Source organism: Olea europaea, unplaced genomic scaffold (genome assembly GCF_002742605.1).
Source record: "Olea europaea var. sylvestris unplaced genomic scaffold, O_europaea_v1 scaffold492, whole genome shotgun sequence".
NCBI classification, from domain to species: Eukaryota; Viridiplantae; Streptophyta; class Magnoliopsida; order Lamiales; family Oleaceae; genus Olea; species Olea europaea.
Window position 1 is genome coordinate 169966 of NW_019263235.1, and position 12694 is coordinate 182659.

General features: G+C 32.7%; 1 protein-coding gene across 4 annotated transcripts; it reads left to right on the forward strand.

The window, feature by feature from the left end:
- Positions 1-5599: 5599 nt before the first annotated feature.
- Positions 5600-11779, forward strand: LOC111388432. 4 transcript variants are annotated; one of them, XM_023013131.1, is made up of 6 exons: positions 5600-5747; positions 5878-6103; positions 7270-7405; positions 7484-8185; positions 9440-9641; positions 11442-11779. In XM_023013131.1, the coding sequence occupies exons 2-6, from the start codon at positions 6027-6029 to the stop codon at positions 11465-11467; spliced, it is 1143 nt and encodes a 380-aa protein (XP_022868899.1). In that variant the 5' UTR covers positions 5600-5747; positions 5878-6026; the 3' UTR covers positions 11468-11779. The 4 variants fall into 4 exon arrangements, with proteins under 4 accessions (XP_022868899.1, XP_022868898.1, XP_022868902.1 ...); XM_023013130.1 differs by having other exon boundaries at positions 5600-6103; XM_023013133.1 differs by lacking the exon at positions 5600-5747 and having other exon boundaries at positions 6018-6103; positions 7203-7405.
- The last annotated feature ends 915 nt before the right edge of the window (positions 11780-12694 follow it).

The window sequence follows — 12694 nt, forward strand, 5'->3', positions numbered from 1 at the left end:
TAATAGTGCGTGTGACCCACAGCTCGCGAGAATTCTTGTCTCAGTTCTGTTCTCATTCAGAGTTAAACACTTTCTAACATCACGTTATTATTAGCACTATCACCACGGGGATGAGTACAAATAATATAGTGCTATTACGAGTCATGTGGTATGAGTTATCTCTACCACATTGAATTTTTTTTATGGGAGCTCCAATCTCAAAGATTGGATTAATCTTGAAGGTGACTTCTTTATGGGCTTATGTCCATCTCTCTCGATGATTTATTATGTCCATTACGGACTATAATTAATTCATATCCCTCTTAGACAATAATTTGATATCATCAATTTGCAAAACTTTTATTCTTCACCTGCATCCCTGCAAAATCTTCTAAAATTAGTAAAATATCAATATCACATATCTTAGTTTAATAAGATAAACACGCGAAATTTTAATATTTATTTTAGTAATACGTTTGAACAGATGTCTCCATTCAACACATGTATATTACCAACAATCTTTAGATTCAAGCCGGACACTTTTTCTCAAAATGTTAAATTCATGATAATTATGAATAAATCATGAATAAAGTATATATATTCTGAATACCCTCGCATTTCAAGGGTTTTAAAACACCCCCACTTGTACAATATAATTGAACACAATCATACCCATATATCGCAAAACATTAGACAATAAAAATTAACATAACCATGAAGTATCAAATATGGTTTAACAATATTAATTTAAGCAAACATGCCTTCATAGTAATAAAATAAACATTGGATACAGAAATACTTGCAATTTTGTAATCCAAATTAGCTAAACATTATGTCAAAATTTAATTAGACCATAAACTAATTTTCAAATACAATACATTAAATATTCCACAAAAGAAATATTGTTTCGGTTAAATGAAATTCTAATAAATATAGAATATAGCCCAAATTCATCGTTTACTTGCATTCATTTTAATAACTTAGAATTATGAGGGCTCATATATAATTTAAAATAAATAAATGCCAAATTAATTGTTTTAATTATTAAGATTTAAAGCTTAAATCAAATTGATCATACTGCATGGTAGTATTATAATATGTTATTCAAACGTCAAAATTTGAATTACATATCTAAATTGAATGATAATAGTTAATTTTGCATGTGCCAAAAGTCCTTAACCTTGCTAAGCCTAAACTCTTAAGAAATCATGATGCACATTTCTTGTTTTCTAGGATTCGCGTTTCTCAGTTCTGTACATGCTTCATGGTCAAAAGTCAAATTCGTAAAATCAATCACATCTTATATTCATTAATATGCACTCATTAGGTAAGTATTAATTTATACACATACACGTGCACACAACCATTTAGTATTTCCAAGTAAATTTGAAGTTACCTTACAAATTAATAAGCATGCAAAGGTGAAGACAAAATGGAGAAAATGATAGTTAGTCGGAGAAATAATTTTATTAAACGTAAAAAAATAATAATAATAATGAAATTTCATGTCCCTTTTATAGTGTAAAAGTTCAATCCCACCATAATGAAAATTAATTCATTAAAAAGACGTTATATCTAATATAATGATATTTTAATTTTATATTAAATCTAAAATTGAATATAAACCTGAAAAATAAAAAAATGTATTAATTTTGAAATTTAAAACTTATTAATATATATGTTACAACAATATATTGTCATACCGCCCACAACTAATCCATTTAAAAGATAAGTTACACTCCATAATTAAGATTGTTAACTTTCTACTAAAATTGAAAATTAAGATCAAAATTGAAAATTTAAGAAGGTTTTAATTTTGAAAGACTAAAACTTCATTTATATGTTACACATGGGATGTAAATAAAATTATGCAGATTAGTTATGAAATTGCACCTTTTAAAATATTAATTCAACATATTTTTCATAAATTATAGACTTTACATTTGGGACCTATTATTGTGACTTACTGTAGTTCCAACACATCGATTCCTTTGGACGTTTCAGTAAAGTGGCTCTTAAAGATTATAGTTATGAAAAGGAATTCACGTAAGCAGCCCACATTTGGTAGATATATTACTTAGCTTATGCTACTTGTTGAAGATAATGACCACAATATTATAAGGATAGATATTACAATATGATCCATATGTGCTACATCTCATCTCATGTGCGTACTTAAATAACAAGTACCCAAACATAGTAAACATTTTTATAGATTATGCATCTCTCTCCAAACACATAATCATCAAACACAACTTTAGATTGTTGGGAAAAATGAGTTATTTGTATTTAGATAAATTATTAATTAAAAAATATGAATAACAATAATTTTATAACTGTATAAACATAACAATATGATATTAATATAAATATTATAATTCAATAATAAGAAGAGGTTTAGAATGCAAGCTTTAAGAACTAATACGTATAAATATGATACAAATGCAATAGGTTCCTCTAGTAGTAGTATGTCTACCGCATGTAATCAAACATTGAACGCAAGTCCACATTCATTGCCTGCTAAATTAATTGATTACTTTAATCATAATATGACTAATAACAAAATAAATAAATAAAAAAGTTCAGAAAAAGTAATTCAATTCTGGCGAAAATACAAACGACGATGGCTAATGATTTCTACGATTGCAAAGACCTACCAACACCTCTGGATAGCATTATTACTTCAGAATATGTTTTTAATGCAGGTAAGAGGGTACTATCCGAGGTCAGGAGCTGGCTGAAAGAAGATATTTTGGAAACATTAACGTACGTGAAGGACTGGCAAGACGTTCATTTTGGATTGCAAAATAAATATGTCGAAATTGCATGTCGTTAGATAAATGATATTTAATCTAACCATATTAATTAAAATTTGTTATTTTATAATATTGTTTTTAATATTTTTAAAAAATTATATATGTAACAAGTTGTTCGTGTACAATTTTTATCTCTATCCACTCGAAATTTAAGTAGTCGGTTTCAAATCCAAATAAGGGAGGAGGGATGCTTGAGGATCGAGCCGAGCATGGCACCCAAGCAACGAGCCGATCATAAGCTCGTCGGTAAAAGGGCCGAGCTGATCATTGCCATCACTATGTGCATGTGTTAGTGACAAGATTAATTTGATGATGAGCAATAGAGTGTATAGGTATAAATTTTAGAGAGTGATGGGGTCAAAGATGAAGTTCAATGAGTAAAACGTGATGCTATCCAAAGTTTAGTGTGCATTGTAATAATTAACTCGGTATTTTAAAAAATGTATGGTTAAAATTAAGAATTTTTTTTTTGCTCAACGTATTATGAGTACCTTCAAAAGTGAATATAGGATAGATATTTGAATATTCACTTTGGAACCAAATTTGATCAATCCTCTGCTCTTCGAAAAGGGGGGACAAAATAAAGATATTGTTGTTTTCTCTAAAAAAATTATTTTTTATCTCTTAAACAAACACTTAAAACTTATTTGTTTGAAATGGATAATTAGCACAAAACATTCATACATTTCATTATTATTGTGCAAAACGTCCATACCTTTCATTTTTTAATATTTTCATCCTCATTTTATATTTCATTGCGAAAATCGTTATTTTCATCCATTTTCTCAATTTAAAATTTTAAAACTGTAAAGTGACAAATATATACCACTCTTTAAATAAACAAAAATATAGAAAAAGAACAAATTGCAACTTTATTTCAAAATTTTCAAAAATGTACAAATAAATAATTAAAAAACGTGGTTTTTTAATTATTTATTTAAAATTTATTTGTACTTTTTTTTTGAAAAATTTGGGAGTATAGTTGCAATTTGTTCTTTATTTTTCTTTTCTTTGTTTTTGTTTATTTAAAGAGGATGATATATTTGTCATTTTACAGCTTTTAATTGAGAACGTGGATAAAAATAATGATTTTTGCAACGAAATAAAAAATAAGAGTGAAAATGTCAAAAGTGAAAGGTATGTACGTTTTGTGCTTACCCTTTTAATAATTTATTTGGACTTATTTGTATTTTTTAAAAAGTTTGAGAGTATGATTATAATTTATTCTTTAACTTTTCTTTTCTTTTTTATTGTTTTATTTAAATAGATGGTATATTTATCATTTTACATGAGAAATTTGATGAAAATTGTGATTTTTGCAATAAAATGTGAAGGCAAGGGGTAAAAATGCAAAAAAATGAAAAGTAAAGACGTTTTGCACAATAATATTGAAAGGTAAAGACATTTTGTGCTAATTTCCCGTTTGAAATTATACATGTAAAATAACTTTACTCTCATAAACTAATTCAAAATAAATATATTCTTATAGAGCAACTAGCGGATTAATTTCACAAACGATCACTGAATTTACGCGAAAATTACAAAACGATCACTGAAATTTAAAACTTTCAGAAACTGTCACTTAAGTTTCGAAAGGTTTTACTAATGGTCACTAAAGTTTTTAAAACTTGCACAAATGGTCACTGAAGGTACCAAAATGATTCTAATTCAAACTTTAGGACCAAAACACTTGACCATACAAATTTTTGACGACCTCAGGTGCAACCTTTCGACTAGTGGAGCAAAGATGGTGCATTTTGAGGATTTTGCGTCACCACCTATGGACCACCACAACTCCAACCTCTGACCACCTTGTCGCTGGACCAACATACCACCTTGAAGCCCCCACCTCACTCTTTCCAACTCACCCAACCAATGGCTGAAACTCCATCGGATCTGCCAGAAATTTCTGGTCAAAGAAGGCTGCCCATGCAACCAAAAAGGGCCAAAAATTGCAACAACGAACTCAGACCATTCAGCCCCAATTTTCAGTGTCGACGACGCTATCCACGGTCGCGAACCACCACCCTTATTTTCGCCTCTTCGTGGCGCATCCAATGAACATATGAGTTACTGCCAATTTCAAACCAAACAAATAAAAAAATAAAGGTCTCCAGTTGTTTTTATTCACAGCGAACTCGAACCATTTAGCCCCAATTTTCGGAGCCGATGGCGCTACCCACGGTCGCGGACCACCACCCCTAGGACCACCTCTTTATGGTGCATCCAATGAACCTATGGATCACCGCCAATTTCAAACCAACAAGGTTGAATCGAACTAGGCAGTCCTGCGCATTTAACAGAATGAGAAATCAGATCTGCTTCCTTCTATTCCTCCTCCTCACATCATTGAATCACAACATTGGTCACAATCGAGTCTCCAGCAGCATCATACGAACTTAGGTAACAATTCAATTGCACCAATTAATCCAGAAACGACCCCAACCATCAAATTAAGCCAATTTTTTTGCCGGGGGGGGGGTTTAAGGTGGCCGGAAGTTTGCTCCTGAGGTCCTCAAAAATTTGTATGGTGACGTATTTCGGTTCTTAAGTTTGAATTAGAATCATTTTGGTACCTTCAGTGACCATTTATGCAAGTTTTAAAAACTTCAGTGACCATTAGTGAAATCGCTCGAAACTGAAGGGATCATTTCTAAAAATTTTAAACTTCAGTGACCATTTTTTCATTTTTGCGTAAGTTCAGTGACCGTTTGTGAAATTAACCCGCTACTAGCAAATTGTTCCTTCCATACACCGTATTCTACAAATTTCCCAGCATAATATATTGCAAACTGGTAATGATTTTACCATAATTTTTGGGGGAAAAAAGTGAATTTATTCGACATAATTTATTTCTTGCCTCGAGTTTCCAACTGGAAAAGAAAACTCCCAAATGCCTCTGTTTAGTTATCTTTCACAGAAAATCTCTACTCAACTTTACCAAAATTCAACGTATATAGTTCTGCAAAAACTGTTATTTTCTTATTTGCATTTTGCATATTTGAATTTGATTTAATTAATCTATCAGTCTACTTTCCGATGAATTACTGCTTTGTCTCCTCATTTCTATTTTTATTTGCAGCCGTTGGCGTTATTCTAAGCTGAAATTTTTCTTCAAATAAAAAAGAATTCTTTGTAGCAGTTGAGCTACTGCCCAGTTATACTTTCGTCAGTAGTTCAACTTTGGAGCAACTTTTGGAATTAGATTTTTGGGAAACGTAAATAGATTGAATGAGGTCAAAGATGATGCAGTGGGAGTCAGACCCTTTGTTCTCCGCTGCCGAAATTGTTCAAGAGTCAGCGGACAGGTATCTCTTTTTTTAACATGTTCGTCTATCTTTATGCGTGTGTGGACTTATTATTTGTTTGTTTGTTTGTTGATTGACTAAATTATGTGGGGAGCTCATGTTTGATTATTGTGTTCCATGCTTCACATCAAAATAATCTTGGGTTGGTTTCAGTTTGATTCTTTCCTGGGCTATTGACTTTGAATAAATTGGAAGGGTATAAAACACTTGAAACTGCAAGAAATGTTGGAAGAAGTAAATCTGTGAGGATATTTGTGATCTGGGTTTTTTCTCCAAACGGTCTGTAGAATTAATGAATTCTGCGAAAAAAAATCATTCTTGTCAAGATATGTGGTGTGCGGTATCCTTGCCTTGCCAGGTTCAAGAATGCTGACCACGGGTCAGATATTTACATGTATAGATTCTTGTGCATCCTCTGATGAGGTCCAGAATATATGGAAAGAGCATAATTTAAACTTATTAGGTGCCATCAAGGTTGAATTTGAAAATTACTATTGAAATCAAAGGCAGGGAAAACAAAACTTTATTTTTCTTTGGCGCATGTGTGTGTCAGGTTGGGGGATCGGGGATGGGGGAATGGCTTCCCTTCCTTGCTTCCTGCTGCCTCTGCCATTGTATGAGTACGTGTTAGGTATATAAATGCTCTTGTAGGGTATTTCGTTTAACCCTTCAATGATTCTTATTATGCTTATGAGTTAAACTTCTTTAAGATTGCATATTCATGGTGAAAGTGTCATGAATTGATTTTCATGCGTTCATGTAATTGTATAGTGCTTGCTAAAATAATGGTTTCTAATTCAGTAATCTATAGGTTTGATTTGATGCATTGGTTGTTGACGGAATGGGTTGGAAGTAAGTTAAATTTGGCATATTTGCCTAGCTCTTAGTTGGATTCATATTACACTGCAAGTCAAGTTTCACCGCTATAGTGATCTGTGATTGGGTTGAATCATAAAATTCTTATTCTGTTGTGTTGTCAATGTTAATGGAGCATGTTTGGTCTTACTTATTTACTTATAAGCGAGGAGAAAGAATTAGGGAGCTTCCTGTACACGTACTTGAAACTATGGTTTTATCTTATTTGCATTTCTTTTCCCAGATATTTATGAAAAAGCATGTGGATTGCAGCATCTTTATTCCTTAAAACTTCCTGATTTCCTATCTAGGATGGAGTCGACTTTTCGCCTTCTATTGCATGAACGAAGTCTTGTTCAAAGAGATCATACAGACACAAGAGTGCTTAGTTCTATAGAACATAACCAGCGTGATCTCACCACTGCTCTGGAGACAGCAAAATGGCAGGTATTATTAGTGATTACCAGTTCTCTCTCTCTCTCTTTTTTTTTGCTAAACTCTTAGCATCGTCACTTTTGCTGCCAGCTTGAAGACTTCGAGAGAGAGGTAAATTTGTCGGCCTTGAGAGACGATTCTCAGAGGAGGCAAAATGCAATCACAAGACATAAACAATTCATTGAGGCTATTAGAGAACAAATAATTTATGTGGAACAAAGCCTGGAGAACACATCAGTAAGAAAATCATTGACAAATATGAACTTGAATGAACAAGACAGAAATGGATTGGCATTGTTTCTTTCAGGGGGAAAACCTGTTGAACACATTTCAACTCATGACTCCAAAGATAATACTAGCAGGTTTTTTGATCCTGCTGCCTCATCTAGTTCGAATGACAATATTTCTGAAAGAAAAGCTGGTGAAACTGCAAATCTTAACATGAACATGTTTGCACATTTAAATCGTGATTTGAATTTGAAGGGGGATAAGTTAAGGAAAGTGGGTTTACTGCATTCAACAGAAATGGGATTTGAACCATCATCTTCCATTCAGAATGCTGCCAATGGCAGTTATAATGAGAATGGGAGTTGGGATTCGGAAGCTAATGAGGCCAAAGATAAGAACCACTTTCCAAGAAGTAAGCTGAGAGGCTGTTGTTGGATCATGAGTATATTAGGGTCCTTGGGAAATTTATTCTCCATTTATGGGAGTAGGGCTAGCAGAAGCTTTGCAAAGAGATTGAAAGATGGCGAGGAACAAATACATTCTCCACGTTCCCCTGAAACGCAGGTATTTTGCAACAAGTCACTTCTGAATCAAAGATTATATTATGGTTGCCATTTATGGTATAATGGACCTTTTGACCTTTTGATGGATTTCAAAGCTAAATGACTAAGTGCTGAAACTTTCAGTTCTAAATTATAGCAGTACCTGATTTACCATTTGATTTGCAGATGGTATTGTATTCTTCTCAACCTAGTTAAAATTATCAGTCTAATTGACAATGGGATAACTTCTTTTCATTGTTATTTTAGTACATACATCATTGAAGCAACTAACACTATTACAAATTGAGTGCGAATTTTTACCTTCATTGGAAAAGAATTTGATCAACTTCTCAAGCAATAATTAGACCTTGAAGATGGAAAATGGCCAGTAGAAGCATATGTAATTTCATTGTCATTTCAATTTGTGGGAATAGAACATGTCATCAGTAAAGAAATTCAAATCTGGTTGAATTATAATATGTTTGCTAAAACGTTATTAATAGAACTGACATATATCTTATCAGAGTAGAGAGCTTAGATTTTGAGGCATCCTTTAATTGAGATCATTAGAAATGACTTCAATTTACCAATGAACCAAGCTTTATTCAGTTCATTCATAGTTTTCTTGAGAAATCTTGAGTTCTATTTGTTGACTTTTGATATGTTTGTGCATAGTGAATTCTTTGAAGGGCTTTAATATTTTGTAATTTCTATAATTGACCCTACCTATAGCATTGCTAGTGCTACGTATTGAAAATATGCAGAGACTCTAATTCTTGATTCTTGGGTAAAATTACCTGTCTAGTATTAGGCTTAGACTATTCTAGGAAGTGTTGATTTAGTCAAATTTCAAAATGGTTTGTCAAATATTCTTAACCTTGTTTTAGGGATCTTATGTTGGATTCCTTAGATTATTCATTCTATATAAATCTGTGAATTCTAATGTAAATAATAGCATACAATTGTATTCTAAATGGATAAGTCAGTCTAATCCTATTACTGAGAAGATGAGGTTTTTTACACCATCAATTAGTAAACTAATTTTGCCTTAATGTGTGCTCTGAAAGAGTGTTATATTTTAATTGGAAAATGGAAGCTGTTGCATACTTCTTGTTGATGTATATTAAGGAATCAGACCCTTGTCTAACTGCACTGATATTTGCGAACTAAAATTTGTGAATACGATGTGCGTCTAAAAGATGATTCACTCCAATAAATTAAATATCTTGTGTCTGTAACCATCTATTATTCTCATTTCTTTGTTTCTTATTGACAGAGACATCTTAGACGACTGTTGTCAACTTGTGGATGTAGTGGTTTTCATTTACCATGTCCAGAGTTGTCGGCACGAGTCATGCACTTCTGTAGCAGGATTAGGACATATATAGAAAGATGCCAGATACCTCTACGTCGTATTCAAATCAGTCGACATTCAATACTGTTTATATCAGCCATGTTATTGATAATAATTGTTTTAGGTGAGCGCATGGTTAGAAATTTCTATATTTCTTATTTATATATATTGATATTCTGTTTAGATGGTTAATATATGAGCATATGATCATAATCATTGTAGAATCATTGACCTACTTCCCCGTAGATGTCAGTCCTCCGGCGTTCCTTTCTCTTCTGTTGTCATAATGAAATTTCTAGAGTGGTCATTGTTCATTAGGCAAAGAAGCTTTAAGAAAAACATGGTTTCTATCCTGTCCTCCTTCCTCCCATCCCTACTCACCGTAACAAATGAATTAAAAAAGGGTTTAAATATGTCACTCCTATGCCTTTTACTATTCTTGATCCGACGATGATTATTCAGAAGTCTGTTGGAAGCACTAGACAAATATTATATGTGGAATGCGTGATCATTTCATCTCAAGTAATTGCTAATTCCTAGGTCTTTCTTTATATAAGTTGATTGCTGCTACTCATAATTGATTTATGCTCTTTTGCTTTACTTCCCTTTTATTAAGGAAAAAGGATCTAGTGAACCAAATGAATGGTTTTGCTTCTGCCATCTTTTTACAATTTCCACTCTTATTTTTTTTCACTAGAAATCTCGGATGCGCTTGTCATTAATGGATGGCCTTTTAGATGTCCTTAGTTAAAACATGACAATATTTTACTTTTTGAAGTCTTTCTGTGAAAGCCTCAAACTGCTGTCTTGCTCCAACATTTACCTTGCTGTCACTGAAACATGCTTGTGAGATGGAAAATACCAAATCAAAAGTAGCCATTTTGTAAGATAATGCATACGTCTGTCATCCTGAAATTTAGGCTGTGCCCACTTCTTCTTCTTCTTCTTCTTCATTTTTTTGTTGAAAATCTGTAGTTAGATCGGTAAACTATTTTGGGGAATGGAGACTAGTGTGTTATCTCTTGAAAGAGAAAATTTCCTACATATATCGAGACATTGAGCAGTTTATAGTATTTATATTTTCTTTTTCACCATGACCTCCTACAAGGCTAGAAGCTAAGCTCTGTATTTGGAATGGACATCAAATGTTCCTTAATTCACTTGAAAGATAGGAAAACTTTAGTTTCATGAATGATATCATTTTAGTTCATCATCTTGCCTTAATTGAATTTTAGGACTGAGTTCTGCCGCAATATGACAGGCTTAATCCTTTTTTGAATCGAGTACATGCCATTGAAGGGGAAAATTTGTAGAAATTTCCTCTTATCCCAATTTTTATTCATAGGGCAAGAAGATGGTTTGCCAGTGCAGTGTTTACTGCAGGTCCAAAATGATATCATCACTGATAAAGTGGATGGATGTGCTATAATTAGTATTGAAAACGAAGTCAGGGGAGTTCATTCTTCTCCATTTTATTTTTCCTCTTGTTCCCTTCAAATTATCTTTCCTTCTTTCTTCTTTTCAATTCATCAGGGAAGAAAAAACTCTTATTAGTCATCTGTCCTGGATATACCGTCCTTTCAAATGTAATGGGTTTGAGCAAGAACTAATTTTTACATGAAGTAGACACTAGGTGTTTTAGATTCAAGGTTGCAATTCTTAGTTTTTAACGGATATTATTCCCTCATTTGATGAAATTGTCAACATATTCAGTGCATGTTTGGTAAGTGATTAAATTAAAATATAAGTGCTTATAAGTTGTGGGTCCTAGAGAATCAGAATGTCTTGATATTAATTTGAACTATAAAATGTGTGGATAAAAGGTATATTTGACCAATCACTTCCAATACATGCTCTAAGTCTTTTGTTTTCTATGCCGAAGTTGTCATCAAAATAATATAATAATCATTTTTTCCTTTTGTAGGTCTCTTGTTATCTCAAGTTGCTTGAGCAGCAGCATAGAGAAATGGAGAAATACCTTTTCTTGATTTCATATGCTGCCCTGTTGTATAGGGTACTGCATCATATCTATTATACACTACATAAGCTTGTTTGGTAAGTTGGTCCGTGACGTATTGGACAATGCTAAGAAAGAAAACGACTATCTAGTGTCGTGTATAACAAATACATGGCTTCAAATAAGTTATTCAATTGTCTTGCAATTGGGTGATGAGATTCTGTAAGTTGAGTTCTATTGATTTGTACAAAACCATTCATTGCTTGTCGCGTGGATTGTAAAATAACGGCTTGTTCTCTCTTTTATGATGCTTATTATAAACCTAATGAGTGTTTTTTAATTATAAGATAAATTAAAGCAAAATTGAAATTTACAAGTACTCAAATTCTTTTGATGAAATTTACAAGAACGCAAATTTTAAGCTGATCTTAATAAAATTTTGATCTAGGGGAATTGCCTTCGCATTCCCAGAGAGGGGAGCTTCTTTCCCTCTCCAACCCCAAGGCGACTTCACTGCAAAAATCGATTTGCATCTTGATTTCACAGAGCGATGATAATTAAGTTTCACAACTTAATATTTCATTAGTTGAAAATGTTATTTGGTTCCTTCTTGGCAAGGTAACAATATTAGTAACATTTTTCTTAAACTATCGGAAAAATAACATTTGACTTTTATTTAAGAAAAATTCAACTTATTTAAAACAATATATTTGGAAACAAAATTGTAACAGAGTTACTTTTTTAAATTGGAATAATTAAACATGCAATGGACATTCACACACAACTTATATGAGATAGCTTTCAGTCTTTCACAAGGATTCTTGCTAAAAATAAAGTAACATAGAGAGCAGTTCGCTTGAGGAATAGGGGTTGATAGAAGGAAACTCCTATGCAACAGTTTATGATTTCCAAACTAATAGGGACAAAGAGAGACATTGACATATCAAATTTGTTTCATTTCCCTTTGACCATATTAGAACTGACACCAAAAGAGAGACCAGTTAACTAGGGGTGCCAGGGGAATGTGTTCTAACTTGGATAGTTGCACGAAAATGGGAAACGCTCGACTCAACTTAACGCAAGGGCTCATTGCAGATCTGGCATAAAGCAATACATATATATTATCATGTACAATTTTGTATTAATTTGGGTAGGCAGGTGCAGGTGAGACATATATCGAGAGAACAAGTAAAGGCTCTAAAAGCTCGATTTAGAGTAAC